This window comes from Nicotiana tomentosiformis, chromosome 8 (assembly GCF_000390325.3).
Source record: "Nicotiana tomentosiformis chromosome 8, ASM39032v3, whole genome shotgun sequence".
Taxonomy (NCBI): domain Eukaryota; kingdom Viridiplantae; phylum Streptophyta; class Magnoliopsida; order Solanales; family Solanaceae; genus Nicotiana; species Nicotiana tomentosiformis.
In genome coordinates, this window is record NC_090819.1 from 86,491,072 (window position 1) to 86,510,415 (window position 19,344).

At 37.5% G+C, this 19,344-nt stretch overlaps 2 protein-coding genes across 4 annotated transcripts; one reads left to right on the forward strand and one right to left on the reverse strand.

The window, feature by feature from the left end:
• Nucleotides 1-142: 142 nt before the first annotated feature.
• Nucleotides 143-4,267, forward strand: LOC104107084 (uncharacterized). 2 transcript variants are annotated; one of them, XM_009615784.4, is made up of 3 exons: nucleotides 143-415; nucleotides 3,263-3,385; nucleotides 3,741-4,267. In XM_009615784.4, the coding sequence occupies exons 1-3, from the start codon at nucleotides 262-264 to the stop codon at nucleotides 3,950-3,952; spliced, it is 489 nt and encodes a 162-aa protein (XP_009614079.1). In that variant the 5' UTR covers nucleotides 143-261; the 3' UTR covers nucleotides 3,953-4,267. The 2 variants fall into 2 exon arrangements, with proteins under 2 accessions (XP_009614079.1, XP_070038588.1); XM_070182487.1 differs by lacking the exon at nucleotides 143-415 and adding an exon at nucleotides 1,060-2,627.
• Nucleotides 4,268-13,819: 9,552 nt separating this feature from the next.
• Nucleotides 13,820-18,816, reverse strand: LOC104107085 (uncharacterized). Of its 2 annotated transcripts, none has more exons than XM_009615787.4 (7): nucleotides 18,560-18,816; nucleotides 16,268-16,310; nucleotides 16,091-16,183; nucleotides 15,940-16,002; nucleotides 15,605-15,700; nucleotides 15,436-15,513; nucleotides 13,820-14,091 (listed from the first exon to the last, which is right to left on the reverse strand). In XM_009615787.4, the coding sequence occupies exons 1-7, from the start codon at nucleotides 18,688-18,690 to the stop codon at nucleotides 14,005-14,007; spliced, it is 591 nt and encodes a 196-aa protein (XP_009614082.1). In that variant the 5' UTR covers nucleotides 18,691-18,816; the 3' UTR covers nucleotides 13,820-14,004. The 2 variants fall into 2 exon arrangements, with proteins under 2 accessions (XP_009614082.1, XP_009614083.1); XM_009615788.4 differs by lacking the exon at nucleotides 13,820-14,091 and adding an exon at nucleotides 14,868-15,201 and having other exon boundaries at nucleotides 18,560-18,804.
• Between the last annotated feature and the right edge of the window lie 528 nt (nucleotides 18,817-19,344).

Below are 19,344 nucleotides of genomic sequence, written 5' to 3' on the forward strand. Positions count from 1 at the left end.
TAAATTGACTTCTTTAATACTAGAAATTTTTTTCATTTTTTATTGAAGTTTAGGACCAGCCCAATATAACAGTAATAAATGCGCCTTACATGTTAGGACCACTCCACTCTGACAAGAGTAAAATACCAATTTTCCACCTAATTACGATATCGTTTTGTCGCAATATCATTTTCTTCTTCCAACGCCAAATGCACATACCCTTTTGCGCCTTATACTGTCCAATCTCTCGAGTCTCGAGTCTCAACTCTCAACAACACACAAATGGGTGCAGGGCGTGAAGTGATCATCTCATTGGACAATGTAAGAGACAAGAACATGATGCAACTGAGGAAGATCAACACTGCACTCTTCCCTATTCGTTACAATCATAAATACTACTCCGATGCCCTTGCCTCTGGTGATTTCACTAAGCTAGGTTCGTTTTCATTTCTGGGGTTTTCTGGAATTTCCGAAGTCTATCTCTCTGTTTCGAGGATTAATTTGATAGTGTTGGAGTAAACTTTGACGTGAATGAATCAGTTATGTGAATCCTACTGCCTGGTGTATCTGGAGGTCGAGAATATTCTGATGTTTCTCTTCTTCTTTTTTTAATCTCTATTTGGTGCTGCTTCGGCTGTTGCTTGTGTTCTTGCTAGTCAAGTTTTTTTGTGTGTTTATGTTCAATGCTATTTGAAATGGAATCTCTTTCATTCTTCCTGTAAATAGTGTTAGTGTTTAGTATTTCATATTAGTATTGGATTAGTAGTAGTTGTGGTGATTTGTGTTGGGTGTTTTGAGGGTTGATGTTAATTCAATGTGTTTCTATTGGCACTGGTATTATTTCATGGTTTTATGGATGGTTCTAAGTTGTGTTTATGATTTAAGATATTCATGCTAACATACAATTGAGAGGATAAAATATATATCAGCTTGGAGCTCTTTATATAAGATCCACTCTGGAAGCTAACTTTGCCATGCTTCTCTTACATAGCAAAGAAACTAGCTGATGCACGACATGCACCACAATTCACTCCGCTACATCAAAATGAGGTATTGTGTATATTCTATCAAATTAATCTAATCAGTTCTGTTTTCAAGGGAGAAGTTCAAATGAGTAACTTGAAGTTTTGAACTCTATATTTTAATTTTTCATGCTGTTATTTTGATGCCAGTTTCCAACATTAAGCTTCGGTAACTAGAACCCTCATAAAAAAGCAACGATAAGTGTCCTTGGAAAAGACAGGGTAAGAGTAATATCCATGGTTGGTGCTTATGATGGCAAGTAAGCCAAGGTAAATAGATTCAATGCAGAATTTAGAAGGTAAACCTATTTGGCTCCAGTTTGTCACAAGCACGTTGAAGGTCAGACGTTCAGGGAAATCTTTCTCTTGTATTTTTCCTCTTTTCTGGATTATGTAGTATTTATAAGAATAGGGACACAATCGGAGTCTAATAATAGTAGTAATAGTAATAGCAGGTTTTGAGTCTATGCCCAAAGTAGGAAGTGAAGGAATCAAGAAGCAAATGGAGGACATTCAGGAGACAAAGGATGGGAGAGGAAGATGACAAATGAAGAGAGAATGTTGTGTATCTGGTGCAACAACTCAAGTCTAGCTCCATAAAAGGGAACAAAACTGGGGTTTGTAGTATGGAGCTTTACCCTGCACGAGTTCTAGGTTTAAGTGGTTAGAGGACTCTCCAAGGGACAAAGGATGGGTCAAAAGTGGAAATGGTCCTTCTTTTTGTTGTTGCTCAAAGATGGTCGATTGCTGCAGTCGACTGCCCTATGCCTGACCACTGATTGCTAGACTATCTTTTTGCACTATGTCGAATTCCTATTTTTCCTGAATCCTATTAGAATCCAACTGAAATTTTTGCTTGATTTTGTAGTTTTGCCCTCTGGAATATTTGGATAAACTTATATCTCCAAAAGATTAAGAAAAAAAGGAACCATTTTATTGTATCATATCTGTTAGGGCACCTGATGCTTGATACATTTGGTTTTGTATGGCTGATACTTTGATCTTTCTCTTCTCCATTTGCTAGATTAGCTTGGGTTGAAATCTGATGTAGTTGTCTATGTCTTTACCACCAAATTGTTGCAATCTCAGAAATCTCAACTTATCCGAATGCATATACAGCTGCAACATCATATTAATATTTTCCAGACATCTGTTCCCCCTTAGTGCAGTGCTCATGACATGCTATGAAATGCCCATCGTGTTTCTTGTTGTTCAAGTAGTGAAGTATAAGAATAAGAAGACCTTATTTTTATTTGAAAAATATTACTCCCTCCATTTCAATTTATGTGAACTTATTTCCTTTTTAGTCGGTGCCAAAAAGATTAATCCCTTTCCATATTTGGAAACTATTTACCTTATGCAATGATTTATAGTCACACAAAATATATGTGCCTCATTTTACACCACAAGTTCAAAAGTTTTCTCTTTTTTTTTTTAAATTCCGTGCCCAGTCAAATAGGTTCACATAAATTGAAACAGAGGGAGTATGTGAATATCTGCTTATGGATTGTACATATTATTTTTTTCCTTTAAATTTCCATGGGTGTTGGGGGGAGCTATCTTGCAATGGACCCTTTAATTCGCTTAAACAGTTTCTTTATAAAGTGGAGAACTTTTACCTTAAAAGTAAGATCTGATGCTCTTGAGCATTGTGTGATTGACTCTCTATTAAAGTTTCCAGTAACTAGGTCTTGTGCAAGCTTTGGTACTATAGTTCACAAAACACGCCCTTTAATGGAGGAATATAAATTAACAAATGACAGTGAGCGTGTTCATTTAACATAAATAAGTACAGTAATAATTGTTGCTTGAAGCATGATCGGCTGTTCATTTGAAACAATGGCAAGTTAAAGATGCAGTTCTTCTCCTCGTTAGGATTATTATAGAATCAAATAACAATGTATGATGACCACTTCCTAAAAAGTTCTTGAAGAACATTGTTTGCTTAAATGAGAGAAATAAAAGAAGCATGTGAAATTATTGGATTACACTTCTTCCTTATGGGTCAATAGAGAAAGTAGTATGGATATTTAGTGATCATACCTCACCTTTTGGAGCAAAGTTCAACTTGATAAACTTTTTCTGCAAGTGGTAGAGATAATGATTTGTCATTTGATTATTGTTTTAATGGGTGGGGGGTGGGGGGGTGTCCCTATAGTATGAGAAGGTGACCTGTTTCCTCTGTCTGGTATCATCTTTCCTCTGTATAATCTTGGATATTTCAAATATCTGACCTGTTTTGATTATTTTTTTTCCTGCAGCATATTATAGTGACATTTGTGTAGGCTCAGTTGCATGTCGACTTGAGAAGAAGGAAGGTGGAGCTGTTCGTATTTACATAATGACTTTGGGTGTTTTAGCTCCATATCGTGGTCTAGGAATTGGTAAGTGATCAGCTTATCTTGCCCACCTTGTTCAGAGTGAATTTTAACACTAAACTTTCCTCTTTCCCTTTCATGTTTACCACAGAACATTTGTGTAATTGATAGAACCCCCATACTTCACTATATCATTTTTCTTAATCCTTTTTTTTAAGTATCAGTATCTTTTCTTTTGGTCTTTGAATTTTCTGTTAAAATGCAGCAGCTAAAATCTGAGATTTATGAAAAGGTATTGAACTATTCTTTCTGAAGATGAGTAGCTGAGTAGCTGCAGAGAATTCAACTGATCTGCACTTTCTCCTGATATGTCACTATAATTGAACTCTTATGTATTCATCATGTTTCTCATACTGTGCAGGTACAAAGCTGTTAAATCACGTGCTTGATCTTTGTACAAAGCAGAATATCAAAGAGATTTACTTGCATGTACAGACAAGTAATGAAGATGCCATCAACTTCTACAAGAAATTTGGTTTTGAGGTTACCAATACAGTCCAAAACTATTACACAAACATTACTCCACCAGACTGTTATGTCCTAACCAAGTTTATCTCTCAAACAAAGAAATAATGCGTGGGAGCTGCTCGTTGAGCCTTGGCACAGTTTGAGGTTCTGAACCTTCTGGTTCTACTTTCTGTTGGACTGCCTCTCTTTTTTGTATCATCTTAATGTGCAACAAGTGGTTTAGTTGTTAAAGATATAAGTGACAGTTCATTTAAGGCAGAATTTAGTTATTGTTTGAGTCATGATTGACCCCTTTAATGGTATGTGTATCTCCGCACAAAGCTTCATAGATATATCATGCAAACAGAAGCAGTCGGTTTTTTTCTTTGTAGCTGTACTTAAAATCCTGTTTGATGTATGAGGCAGAAAATTTTCAGCCGAGAGGGAAAGCAGATGGGTAACAGGAGAGATTGTTCCATCATGAAGCACATTTGTTGATTATGCTGTAGTTATACATCTCACATCATAAATTTCCGCAGCTCTTTGTAGAATTGATACGCAATTTTGTGAATATATAATTTGGCGATGGGTGCTTTAGTGAATATGGCGGACAATTGTCACTGCTGCCTAGGTATTTTTAACATCTTTGACGAGTCAATTGGGCAAATTTATTTGGCCGAAGAGATATCCTTTGGCTGGCATCAGATGTTACATTAGTCATACTGGAAGCTGATCTGGGAAGGGAACGTCGAAGTGACTTTGGAAGAAAAAGTGAAAAGTTAAAAGATAAACAGAAGGACCTCCCAAAGGTTTTACCTTACCTTGCGCGTTTGAGAATAATTAGAAAGTTTCGAAATGTATAGAAGACTCAGTTGCTGGGTTCTAATGTTAAGCTGCTTATTCAACCAGGATTCATTATCGAGTTCCACGAGTAGATTACTGAATCTGGATTGCGGATAAAGGAAGGAAGAAGACACATTTTATTAACTGATTTTCCTACCTAAAGGAAATTAAGTTGGATCTTCCCACTTTTGTTTCGTTCTTCTTCTGGACCTTCGCTTGAACGAAAAAAACCCGATCAGCTCAACTTTCACAACTGCCCCCTCGAGCCCTTCTCCTTTACAGTCTGGATTTTTGTGTCGTTTCAATCCTCGTGGTAGATGGGGAAGAAAGGGATGCTGATATGTGACATGACTATGGCTGTTGTCAGTGACTAATAAATGTGCAATAAGTGGTGAAATACTAGTGTTTGATACTTAATCATAGGCAACGTCTATTTGTGATACCGTTCTAGGAAGCTCAAATCTAATCACGGACAAGAATGAAGTTTTGGAATCTCAAAAAGGGCCTTTAAAAAGATGTCAAGCTAAAGAATTGCAAAACAAGGTCATTAGAAGTTGTTAATTGGGATGGAGAGCTCAAGTATAAAGTATATGAGTTGTCTAGGTATTATAATTATTTTATAGTCCAAATTCATGGCCAAGAAGAGGTTGATTAGATCCCAAGAGACATCCTCTAAAGAAGGTCCAAATCAGGCCACTATTGGACCTATTTGGCACCTAAAAATATGTCCAAACTTGCAACTCAATAAGTCCTACACAAAGTCACGTTTTTATAACATAAAAAAGACTTACTTGCTGCACAAGAAAGGTTCAATAGGCGTGATAGAAGTTGGGTACAAGTTGATGCCAAGTTGCTTGCAAGTTACCTTCAACATTTTCAAGATCCTATCCATGATTGGTTTGGGACTTTCAAGATTCTATCATAAATTAGTTTTAACTTATTTCTATATATTTTGATACTAAATTTATTATTTTTCTAGGTAGTTAAGGTTATGTTTTTCTTTTCCTAAGATTGTTGAAGTTACTTTACTAATATTTTTTCTTTTCTCAAGGTAATTGGATTTGTTGTTTAAATTAGTTTAGAAATTTATTTCCCTCTTTTTTAGGTCCTCTCTATATAAAGGGGTGTTTCTTAATTCAAAAAAAAAAACGGCTGAGCTACTAAAAGACGGTATCTCCTCTCTCCTCTCTCTAGGGTGACATGGTGGCGATTTGAGCATCCATGGCTGCCATCGTCTCTCCCCAGCTCCAAGCTGTGGGAGAGTCCAATCAAAATCCTAGCGAGCACGTCCCTAACAACAAGGTTCAATAATCCTATGCTTCGCAATTGTTTGCAAACCAATCTGCCTCAAACTCGACGAAACTAATTTTAAAACCTGTCCAAATTGTTCACGGAGAACCTACCATACAATTTACAATGGAGGAAAGACACACTTTCGCTGTTGAAGAAGGACTGCATCAAGTAGTCGTGCTGAAGTTATCCCCACGAGCGCTGGAGTTACAGGTTTTAAGAACCCTACTGCCAAAAATTCTAGGTATCAAGGGTCATTGTTTGGTTGGTCATCTAGCCCCCCGTCAAATTCTATTTAGACTAGATCAGTCTGAGGATTTTGACATCGCATTAGCACGAGCAGTGAATTATTTTTCGCATAGTGGCGAAGAACATCAGTATAGGGTATTCCCTTGGACTGTTGGATTCAACCCTAAGGAGGAAACGACAAAGGCTGCAGTTTGGATTTCATTACCAAACTTATCTCCAGAATTATTTGCTCGAAAATCCTTGCTATCAATAGCATCGGCAGTGGGTAAACCAATCGCTATAGACAAAGCGACACAGGTGAAATCTAGACCTAGCACTGCTAGGGTGAAGGTTATTCTTGATCTTGTAGATAAACTGCCAAAGCGTATTCGTCTTCAACACGCTGATAATGCATCCGGTAAGGTTGTGGAGGTGTTTCAAGAGGTCATATATGATAATCTTCCAGGTTATTGTACCTTTTGTAAGCGCCAAAGACATGAAGAAGAGGTATGCCGTGTGCTTCTAAAGAAAAAGATCGAGGATGTTGGGAACTATGTTGAAGACATGTCCAGTGTTGAGAAATTAAAAGGAGATGCTAGGGAATATCTTAATGCCAAAAGAGCTGGCCAGCTGGTGGATGATGTTTCAAAAGAAGATAGAAACATTGGTGTGCAACAGTTGAGTTTGCAACCTGATGGAGGACAGCAGAGTGCTACTATGGTTGAAAAGGTTAATGGAGACTTGGTTGTGGCTAATGCTGGGCAAAAGCGAGATGGTGAAAAACATGAAGATATTTCATGTCGTTTGATGATGGCTAAGGCTAATGAAGGTGGTCGCACTGAGAAGGAGAACAGGGCAGAGCATGAGCTGCTACCTATGGACCAGATGACTTGTGTAGAACCTTTAAAAGGGGATGCTAGGGAGTTTTTGAATGAAAAGAGAGCTGGCCAACAAGTGGTAGAACAATCACTTCAAGATCAAAGCGTGGAGCAGCAGAAGATATTGCAAGTGCAAGTATGTAAAAATCAACAAGTTTATACTGTGCCAGGGATGGAAAAAAGGTATTGGTCGTAGCAGAGTCTGGGAAAAACTTTAAGCAGAAAACTACGTTGTTGGAGGTCCCAGTTGGTCGAGCTTTGGCTAGCGTAGCGCAAGGATTAGAGGTAAAAAGAACTGGGCATGAAGGCCAAACTATTGTGTGTGGTGTGGTTAGATGTGGAAGTTACAGGAAACTGGAAATCAAGGAAAGCATACTGTAAATGCAGGTTTAGATGTGGTTTCAGCTGTTGAAAATTCTGGGCAGAATCGAGAATGTCCAAATTTGAAGGATGATGCTGCTTTGAAGGCAGCTGTGGAACGTGAGTTCTGCCTAGGCTATACGATGATGTGGGTGCTCGAGGCTCATCTGGACTTCTGAAAGATAGCGCAATAACTGGTAATAGACATGTCGCTCATCAAGGATCAGGTAATATTCATGTGCAAAATTCAGCTGTTGTTACTGGGATTGTTGCAGTCCCAGTTGAAGCAACCTTACGCAGGGATTCAGAGGATTTTCCAGATGATGTGCAGTATGTTAAAGATACCACGATTAATCGTCTTGCACCTGGGCAACTTCACCAGGTTTTACAAGAACCTGCTGCTACAATTAATACAATTCATCCCACACCTAAAGTTGCTGTTTTGAAAGGGTCAAACGTGCCTCATGTAGGGGTACATGATCGAGGAGTTACACTGGTGGATCAAGGAGCTGCTACAGCTTTGGCGAGGATTTACCAGACTGTTGGATCAGCTTTACAAAATCAGACAACTTTAATTTGGGGGGGGGGGGGGTGGGTGAGAGATCAATCTAATACTGCTGCACTTGAAAATTTTGAAAAACCAGCACTTGTTAAACCTACTGTTGCGCTTGAAGTTGAAAAGCAAGCAGGTTTGAAAGCTACTGATATGCATGTTGAGGGGCAAGGTGCTGAAGGTGCGAACGTTTTGGTTAGTGCAACTAATTGAGGTGTTAAGGCACAGGAATAAGGCTGACAAGTGGGCCGGTCCAGGCCCGGGACCGCGGCCCATGTGGGCTTCTGGGCCTAAACGGTCCTTAACCGGATAAGCCCGTGACCGTGGAGGTGGGCCGGTCCTTCAAATTGAGCCCGCGAGACCGGGACCGGACCGGTCCTTGGCGGGCCTAAACGGTCCCAAACGGTCAGAATTTAAAAAAAATAATCTGACCATTTGAGATTCCAAAAATCTGGTCGTTGGCCTTTAAAAAATAGTTGTAAACCCCCAACTTTGTTTTAACCTCAAACGTTTTATAATTACACTTTTTCCCTTTTTTTAACTATAAATACCTCTCATTCTTTCATTTTTCTCACAAAATCATCAACCTCTCTCTAATTTCTTCTATAATTGTTATTTGCTACTATTGCTTACTTTATTGTTACAATTTGTGAAAAAATTATGAAGTTGGTGAATTGAAGTCTTCAACGATAATCAATTTTCAACAAGTTGTTCGTCAATTCGGTAAACTCGTTCCAACTCTTAATTTTTAATATTATAATTTTGTTTGTTTTATTTATTTTCTATTATTTGATTAATTACGATGTCTTCCTTAAAAAAACTTTTTGGTAAAAATAAGGAAAAACCCAAGAGTGGCGAATCTAGTGGCCAATCTGTTCCTCCTCCACTTTCCCCGGCTCCCCGACCCAAACCTCGTACCCATCCTACACCTGCTATTCTTGATAGTGATAATAGTTTATTACAATTTACTGAGAGTCAATTTTGCCATAATGTTGGAGCTGGTGAACAATTAGACCATGAATTAATGAATGCTCTTTATTCTAATCCAACTATTGATGAAAATGATGAGGAGGAAAAAGATTTTGATGAAACGCAATCGGATGACGATACACCCACTAGTCCTACTCCTGAAGTTAACCCAACTAATGATAATCCAAATGATGCCCCATCTGACCCTCCTGTTACTACTCCTACTTTTTCTAGACAGCGTACCAAACGGACAGAAACATCTATTGTTTGGCCATTTTTACTCAACTAATTTTACAAAATAAGGTTAAGTGTAAAACTTGTGGCAAGGAATTAACTTTTAAATATTTTGGAGTTCGGGGGGGGGGGGGGGGACTTTGGCTAGACACGTATTGATACACCCTCAAGATAAAGCCAAATATCTTCGTATGAAAGGCTTGGCCGAGGGGACAAGTGTACCTACTCCTAGTCAGGCTGACCCTAGTACCGGGTCAAATCAATTTCAACCGGGAATTAACACTGTTACCGATGGTATTTTATATTATGATCCAAAAAAAGATCGGGAAGAATTGACAAAAATGGTTACTGTTATATGCTTACCCTATAGTTTTCCTTCTAACCCTCACTTTGTGCATTGTATTAGAATATTTTTTAATCCTACTTATAAAGGTTTTCCTCGCACAACCGTAAAGAGCGATATTTATAAATATAAACATGAATATGAACAATATTTGCGCTATTTATTTACTCATATAAACTGTCGTGTTGCTATTACAACTGATATTGATAGAAGTGATAATGATTGTGATTACCTTACTGTTATCAGTCATTGGATTGATGAGGATTGGATAATGCAAAAACGCATTATTGCTTATAGAATAATTAATTTACTTCACACATGGCAGTTTATTACTAGCACAGTTACGGATATTTGTAGATATTTTTGCATTATTTGTAGATTTAGAGAATATTTTAAAAGATGCAATAAATTTGGCCTAAGAGAAAGAAAGGTTCCTAAACCTAGTCCAACTAGATGGAATTACATATATGAAAGTTTAGTTGTTGCATATGAATATAGAAACCCCATAAACTCAACGTTTAATGCTCATGTAAGTGATGATGATGAGTACTTTACAAATGCGGATTGGGCTAATGTTAAAATGCTTGTAGAGTTTTTAGAAAAATTTCATATTGCTACAAATGAATATTCTGGGCAATATTACCCTACTATTTCTAACTGTTTAGTTTATATTGCAGAACTTGCAAATTTGTTTCCTCATTTTTTTAGAGGGTGGAGAAATTTATCAACTTGCTATTGATTCTATGAGAAAAAAGTTTAAAAAATATTTTTTCCCTATTCCCCCTATTTTTGGTGTTGCTGCCTTGTTAAATCCTACTATGAAATTAGGAGGTCCTCAATTTTGGTATGAAACTGTTTATAATGGTTTAGCACTTGAAGAAGAGGAGTTGTCTAAACTTCCGGAAGCAATAGCCTTAATTAAAATAAATACTCAAACTATTTATAATGCTTATCAAGTTGCATTAGATCAGGCTAGACCAAATGTTCCAACTCCTTCTTCTGACTCTCAATCATCTAAAAGAACTGCGGGAGTAAGAGCACTTAGTACTTGGGCGAATTTCAGGGGTTCTCAAGGTTCTACTACTAGTGATTTTTCACAACTAAATGAGTTTGTTTGTTTTTTTTAAAAAGGAATTGAGGAAGTGAATCCTGACGGCTCCTTTAATATTTTGGAATGGTGGAAGGACAAAGAAAAACACTTTCCGATTCTTTCAAGGATGGGCCGAGACATTTTAACTATTCAAGTTTCAATAGTGGCATCGGAGAGCGCTTTCAGTCAAGCAAGACTTCAACTCGGTGATTATAAAGCGTCTATGAGGGAGAGCTTGAAAAAATCAGTACTTTTAAGAGATTGGATCCGTTCGGAAAGAAGAAATTTTGGACTTGCTGAATCACAACCAGAGGTAGACGAAGCTTACAAAGAAATGCTAGCTGAACTTGCGGAGGATGCTGCTTCGCGCGGAAGCGGCGATGACCAAGATACTTTTCCGCCACCGCCAACAGAAATTTCTCCGGACCTTGATGGATTTATGAAGTTTGTAAGAGATACCATGTAACTTGTATGAACAAAAATTAGTATGTATTATGTAACTTATATTTTGGCATATCTTGATTAGTTTCTTTTTCTTCTCAATGGTGGTATTAACACCTTGTTGTGCTCATTCCATAGGGGGGAGGAAGACTAAGAAAGATATTGTCATATTTTTTAATGCTATAATAAAATTATAACGTATTGCTTTGAATATCTCTTTACAATATTTTTGTCTTTAAATTTGAATTAAAAAATTTAGGTCACATATAATTTACAAGGAATTGCCTTAGATATTTTTTATTACCATCTTTTTTTCTCTAACTTCTACAAATTTTAAAAAAAAAAATATTCGCTGGGCCCACTTAGGCCCGGGACCGGCCTACTTAGCCCGGGACCATTAGTTCATGGGTCCCGTCCTAGGCCGGTTCCTACAAAAAGACCACGAAGCCCGGGACCGCGAAGCCCGTTTAATTTGGGACCGACCCACTTAGGATCGGCCCACGTAACCCGTTTAGGTCCGGAACCGACCCACTTGTCAGCCTTACAAAGGAACAAGCTGGGCAGTCGCAAAAGATTTGCAGACGATAAAGCAAAAGATAGAGCCTGGTCGCATGTCAATCGATCACCTAGAACAAGAAAGTCTCCAGGTGTTAAACAATCACAATTTGAGGATCGAGCAGCTGCTGCTACGTACGTACATAGTAACAATCAGTATGATGTCTTGATAATGGACGATCAGATTTCAAATGCTAATAGGGAGAAGAAATCACATCCAAAGCAGGGGCTACTGGTGTTGGTTGAGAACGAACATAATATGTCCAGTAACTCTGTCACGCCTAATATCAATATCACTGCTATTGGAGCTCATATTCTGGATAATTTGAACCCTTTAAATGCATTACCTGGGATCCCTCCTGCTGCAAATAAAGGGTTATCTATATGAGGGGTGACTGCCAGGCAGATTGTTGGGGTTGGAATGAATACCTCACACCATGAGGTACCTTCAAATGATATGTTTGATCGATCTATACAACCTTCACATAATCAGGACACATTGTCCATGATGTCATATGCAACAAAAAATCCAAAAGGAGGGAATGACCACGCAAGCGATGAACATGAAGACGAGATGAGTGAAGACGAGTCAAGTGAGGAACCTGACCAGAAGTTAAACAAGCTAGAGGAGGCAGTTATCTCTATGCGTAAACCTGGGCTGACCAAGTAGAAGAAGATAAAGAAGGTGAAGAAAATTATGTTGATGATTCCCAGGAGCTAAACACTCAAGAAACTGGTTCATCAACACGACAAGGTGGTAAAGCAAATGATGGGGCAGTAGATGTGCTTGAGCAGGTTGCTAATCCATCTCCTAGAGTGTAAAGAAAGACAAAGCTAAGTCCTAATGCTGCTGTCTTTGTTCCTACTGGACAGCAACTATCAGGTACGGTTTCTAAGCTTAATTTAATCCCAAAATCCATTTGACATGTTGCTACTACAAGTGGAGTGGCTGCACAATATAACTTGACTCCTACAAATATCTTCCAAGCTCTTGTATCTCATGATATAGACACTTTAAAAACTCTTGACAATCCGAGGAACGACAAAGGAGCTCTAGTGCCCGGCAACAATCCTATTGACTTTTTGGGGTGGATATGAGTCGAGATTGGTATGAAGAAGGGGAAGAGGAAGAACTAATGGATGCATGCTTTAAAAATGTAGCTAGGGAGGGAGATCTTTCACCTAGACATATGAGAAGTGGATCAAACAAAAACAAAAAGAAGGCACATGAAAGGCAACATAGTTAGGATGGCAAAGCAACACAAGAGGTTGTCATTAGGAAACCACCAATGAGAACTGCAAAGTAAAAGGCGAATGTCCCTACTACCTCCACAAGGTCAAATAAAACAAAAAAGAAATGAAGTTTGAAGAATATTTGAAGACATTGGAAGAAGAAGCCAATGAGCTACAAATTGAAGAGTGCACAAGGTTGAAGAAAGAGGGGCAAGACTCAATTTTTTACCTTGTTTTATTTTATCATTTTTAAGTATCATCATTTGTAATATCATCACAAAGTTTGTTATAAACTCTGTGATGATCATAGAGTACTTAGTTCTTTTCAATTCGTATTTTCTTCATGCTTGCTAGTAGATGAGGTTTTTATGTCTCAATAGGATTGTAAGGTAAGGTCTAGCACAATATGTGTGTTATATTCCTATGCCTTTGGGAAGATCCAAGCGGCTATGAGATTATATGCCCTCGTGAGACTTCTGCCAGCAGCTACACCATGATCCTCTACATGAGGCTGCCATCTTAAGGCAATGGAGGCGCAGAAGAGTGATAATATAGTCAAGGCATAGAGGCAACATTATTGTAGTTAGCCCCCTTCCTTGTTCTTTTCCGTTGTGGTTTCTTTTTTATTTTATTTTATTATTAATAAAATAGCTACTAGGTATGCGTAGTATAATTTGCCCAAAAAAAAAAGGTGGTAAGATTAAACTCTTTCGAAATCTTAGATCACTTCTAGGTATTCAAGAAAGGATCGGGTTTCACAATCTATCTCTTGTTTTTAATTGTCTACCAAATGCGATTAGTTCTTTGTTAGCTAATTGTTGTTAGGATTCAACTTCAAGAATAGACTTCTTGAATTCAAAAAATTCTTTTTTGAATTCAATCTATCTTTAATTTTTCGTCTTTTTTGGTTTCTTTATTTTCTTTTAGCTTCCGCACGTTTCTTGATTTTCTTTAGTAATTCTTGGACCCTCTATCGTGTTGTTGTCAATTTGCTTCATTATATCAAATGTACAGGTTTCTATTTACATGATTGGCCAGTCTTGAGCCAACAATGATGGTAAGCAACTACACTATATATTACAACTGTATATTACTCTTATTTACAGGAAATACGGTTATACTGGAAACACATTGACTTCTGGTGCTACCGCAGATACCACTTCAGTAAGCCACACCACCCGAGAAAGCATCTCCGTTGGGAAGCAAAGATTCTGTCAGCCAGTAGCCATCCCAAGAACCACCAACACGCTGTAAATCACAAGTTATATGTCTATTTTCTTCTTCGAACAAAATGAAAATGAAAAAAAAAATAAAAAAACCCGTGGAAACGAGAACTAAAAAGAAAATATTAAGTGTATATAACATGCCCCCAAGGCTGTGGTCTATTGGTACAAAATAATAGAGATGCAATGCAAGGTTTGATCCTATGTTTCTGCCTTAATTGTTGACACAAGATACATAATTGAGGTAATAATGGTAAGTGAAGGCAGGCCAATGCATTTTGGACGTTACAAGTTGCAAGCTGGAGGAAGATGTAGAATTCAGGAGGCAGGGATTTGAGCAAAGAATTTTCTTGCCTAAACAAGAAAGATCAATCTCTAGTTTCACCTCTCTGAATATATAAGGAGGAAAATAAAACTTCATTTTCATTCACAAAGGATCTGACGAATTGCTCAAAAACTACACAGAAAACAAATTATGAAATCAGTGGACTAAATATTTGGAAATGCCAACGAGGCGATAAAGCTATACAAAAATACAAGCAAAAGAGTTTGCAAGACTTGCTCCATTACTCCCTGGTTTGTGTAGGTTATGCATGGTGTTTCCATAGCATTTAATGGTAGATAATTACAAACACAGTTAGATGCAACATTTAGGGGTCGTTTGGTTGGAAAATAAGTTATCCCAGGATTAATTATCCCGGAATTAGTTATCCCGAGATTGTTATCCCACCCTCCCATAGGGATAAAAGTAACACTACAATCCCGGGATTCTATCACGATTTATCCCAACCAAACGTAGGATAAATTCATCCCAAATTTAATTCCAGATTAATTATCCCTTATTCCTTGTATCAAACGAGCCCTTAGTCTATGCATGTGGACTAGGGCATGGGTACATATTCACGTTCAGTTTTAAACAATCCAATATGAAGTGCCTATGTACATCAGTACATGTCACACTCATTTTACATGCCTATGTCAAGGCAAAGGAGGAAACAGGATAATGTAGCCTTCAACGTAAATAAATTAAATTCAATAACTACGTTCTCCACAAGCAAAACAGCTTTCTCTTGTTAACGAACTTCTATTGCAGCATTGCAGTCTCTCTTTAATTTGTTTGTCCAATATACATCACCTAGATAGCAGCATATGTTTCTACTATATTAGAAGCATTGAAATTAACTGAAGACATAAATGGAGAATTCTAAACTATATAACCACACTCGATATTAGTCCCCCAGTACTCCAGCTCCACCATATGCACATTTTCGTAGTAATAATTGAAATGAAAAATCTAAAGGAAAAAGCAGTTAAAAAAATATTGATTCAAGTAAGCTCTTAATGAGGACGTGAGGAAGAAAGAACAAACCTGAACCATGGTGAATTGGAAGATTTCTTCTTCCTCGGGTCGAGTACCTCGGACCCAGATACGCTGCTTATACAAATTCTACACGAACATAGTGGAAATTAGACAACTCTTAAGCTTATCATTGCTCTGTCTAAAACATTTGGTAACAACCATGTAAAATCTGACATACCTCATTTACATGCAAACTGCTCAAAATCTCCCTCTCCTGATGGCCAAGCAACACCCGATAAGTCGAATGATGAAAAATTCGCCTGAATCGTTCAAACTGTATGGCAGTAGAGTAAAGGTTTAATCATCATAGAATAACAACTGCAAGCTTTTTCTAGTTGTTGCCTCTGGTGCAGGAATTATGCTCAAGTACCCTGACCTAAAGAGAACAAGGATCGACAGGCAGCTTACTCTTTGAGCATTCATAACGATTAAGGAAAGAACCAAAAAAATTGAAGTCCAAATGAAAATAAAATAAAGAAATGATCCAAAAAGGTTACAGTAATGATTACTGACCTGACCCAAGTCAAAAAAGCGCCCGAAGTAGGTAGACCTTTGAAAGGGATCAAATCCAGCAAACTATCACAAGAAGTTAAGGATTAAACTGCCAGCTTCAACTTTAAGCGAAGCCATCCAACAGTAAGAGAAAAGGAGTTTTAGATATTACTCTGTACATGACTTCAACTCCATAATCTTGATGAGGCTGGTCATTGTATTTCAATGCATCAAGCTGGTGGCGAACTGCTTCATCTGCACTGAACTATTGCAAAACCATAAAGTAAATTGATGCATAAGCAAGCAAGCAGAAACTCTTATGATATGCCTTCAAGTGCTAGAAACTTACACTTAATCTTGGACCAAATGGCTTTTTCCTACGGGACTCAAGCCTGCAACAGATAATGCATAATTGGAAAGAGTTTAATTAACTTCCCCAATTATGGATTGTTGAAGACATAATTTAAGCAATTACAGGTGAAATCTTGCTAACAGTTTAAGCTTTCAGATGAAGTGGTCAAATAGTTCAACATGGTATGAGAGCATGCAAAGATCTTGGCTTCAAGTCTCACGGTTAATCAAAAATAGTTTTTGCACGCTTGGCACAATCACTGGGAATATACGCGAACTTAGCAAAACAAAACATGATGGAAGAAAATGATCCATATGGGCGATACCGACTTTGGAATTAAGGCTTAACCTGTCGGGTTATGTTGGCAATATAAGATTAAGTCATAGATATTTTAAAAGAATATTTTAACTAGTTAGTCATTGGACGAATGACGTGCTTAGAGATGTTTTATGAATAAGTGTCCTATTTTAATTTAACCGTGAACTTGGCATGGTAAGTGACAAGTATCTTATCACTTGATTTGCAACATGACAAGTCTCATGGCTAGACACAACTACATACTCCTAACTATATTCCATTATCACCTCTCATTACTACAAACCAATAATTAGTCTAATCATCACTTGTCATGTCGCAAGTGAATTGACAAGATACTTGTCACTTACCATGACAAATGTCATGGTTAAATGAAGATGAGTAGGTACTTGTCCATAAAACATCTCTAAGCATGCTATTTGTCCAATGAGTGGCTACTTGTTAAGATATTCTTTTGAAATATCTATAAGTTAAACTTATATTGTAAAAATTCCCCACATATTTCAAAAGATTTTAGGAATCAAAGGATAAGACTTGCTGGATTTGTATGGTCCAAATGCAATTGTTTGATATCTTTTGGACTATGAACCAAAGTTAGACCGATTAAATTTGATTTACAAAATTATTCGTGAAATATAATATATCATGAACCAACAATTCTTATTGTAAGTCAGAGATTTATCAATCATATTGTGACCCTTCAATTTTGTTGTTCAACACGGTTGTGTGCGAATATACCAGGCACATATGCATGTGCCTGAATATTCATGAGAGCTCTAGAGACTTGTGAGCCAAAATCTTATAAGACCTCTCCCACTCCACTATCATGTAAGTGAATTTGTCAAGTGTATACTGCTAAAAGTACATCATCCTTAAGGAATATAAATCATTAAGCGTTATAACTCATCATCTCAATTAGTAGCAGTCAAGCACTCATCTTTTAGTGCTTCAGTCAGTGTCACCATCAACTTATTATTACCCATATGAACCTACTTCAGGGGATCTTCAATCACATAGGTTGGATTACCGTCTTGTTAGCCTCAACCCCGTTTCTCTTGAGGTTTGAAGAATTAATTTTCTTCCCATAGGTCTGGTTAAGGATCGACCTAATTTACTTCTGACTGCACATAGTCAATGGAAATTATTCCATCTCTTAGTAGCTGCCTAACAATGTCATGTTTCAATTTCATATGTCTACTTTTTGCAGTTACAGGATTTATTCGTGGCGATAACAATTGATGCTTGACAATCACAATCTATAGAAATAGGAGGCAACAAATCCTTGGTTAAAGGGATTATATTACTGTGCAATGTTAGACCAAGGACCCAAACTCCCAAAGCATGTCATCAACAATAGGTTAGAGACTAGAGTTAAAGAACGTCTAATTCTACAGAACTCTCAGTTTGTTTTGAAGGATATAGTATTGAATAGTGAGGATTGGAGTTAAATTGGCCCAAACGGAGCGGAATGGACATAGAGAACTCATATAACCGACCCTAACTATTTTGAGATTGGGAATTAGTACTTATTTTTTGTTGTTGATGATAAGCTAGGGTGACGGTGGAAGCATTATGCATAAAACTGAACTGTCTAATGAATACAAGATTTTGAAAGCAGCCCAAGACATTATTATTTCACTTGATGTTCAGGTAGCTGACCTCAACTTTGTGGTAACTCAACAATACCTAAGATCAACCAAGGGAACTGGCAACTTTAGAACAATTTGCTTTTTTATTACACACGAACACCACTAAAATTATACAAAATCAAATAAATACTAGAATTGTCAATTCAATAATCAAAATCCCGAGTTCAATTCCTGGTAAAGAACCAAAATGTTGAATAGAAGTTGCAATATCCACCAACCCAATTGCAAAACAAATAAGTAAACTTAATAAGTACCATTTTCAGAGGAAGAATTCAACTAATACAAAGTATTCAAGAGCAAACAATAGAGAGATTAAGATGGTCACCAATCAGCAGAGAGAAAGTCAGGGACATCGGCAGAAGCAGAGATACGAGGCGCTAAAGGCTTAGATGATCCGAAAGGTTTGGCGACCATAGACAGAGGCTGGGCAGATGAAACAGAGGAGCTAAACGACATCGTATGCTTCTCTTCTCCACACAAAGCTCAGTAGCGGATGATCGACTGTAGGAAGAGCTTCAGTTGGTGTGCTATTTTTGGAGATTAGCCAACATTGCGTCTAAAGCAACATGGACTTTTGATTTTTAATTTCGAACCGTTCGATTCGGAATTGTCCAAAGATCTTACGATCGCGATCTCACCAGGTGCTGTCGAAAGAAGATGTTGTTTTCAAACCAAGAAAATAACAAAAACAACCCCTTATGTTTGGGTAGGTTCAAAGTGTCCTTAAAATATATGCTTGAGCAGTTTTGGTCCTTTAAATTCCTTAAGATAAAGATTTTTTTTATCTCGTCATAAAAACTCTAATTATTCATCGCAAATGCGAGTATAGACTTTTGACACATGGTAGACTAGCTAAAGGTCAGCTTTAGTTTTAGATCCGTGGGTAATAGTTCCTATCTCAGTTCCCATTTAAACTTGTGCTTTGTACCGCTCCTCTAGGATAAAGGTAGGCCCAGCCCATACTTGTGCAATAAGGTGGTTGTACACGACCTTAAAAAAAAATCTAAGTCATTAAAGTATCACACAAACGGCAGATACTCTTTTAGCTCCCACCTACTTTAACCTTACTAAACCGAGAATGCAGAATCGATAGAAGAATGATTGGCTAGA

Coding starts and splice junctions, on each gene's coding strand:
- LOC104107084 (XM_009615784.4), top strand. CDS start 262: ATGGGTGCAGGGCGTGAAGTGATCATCTCATTGGACAATGTAAGAGAC. Junction 416..3,262: donor TGGTGATTTCACTAAGCTAG/GTTCGTTTTCAT, acceptor TTTTTCCTGCAG/CATATTATAGTGACATTTGT. Junction 3,386..3,740: donor ATATCGTGGTCTAGGAATTG/GTAAGTGATCAG, acceptor CATACTGTGCAG/GTACAAAGCTGTTAAATCAC.
- LOC104107085 (XM_009615787.4), bottom strand. CDS start 18,690: ATGTCGTTTAGCTCCTCTGTTTCATCTGCCCAGCCTCTGTCTATGGTC. Junction 16,311..18,559: donor GACTTTCTCTCTGCTGATTG/GTGACCATCTTA, acceptor TATCTGTTGCAG/GCTTGAGTCCCGTAGGAAAA. Junction 16,003..16,090: donor GAGTTGAAGTCATGTACAGA/GTAATATCTAAA, acceptor TTCTTGTGATAG/TTTGCTGGATTTGATCCCTT.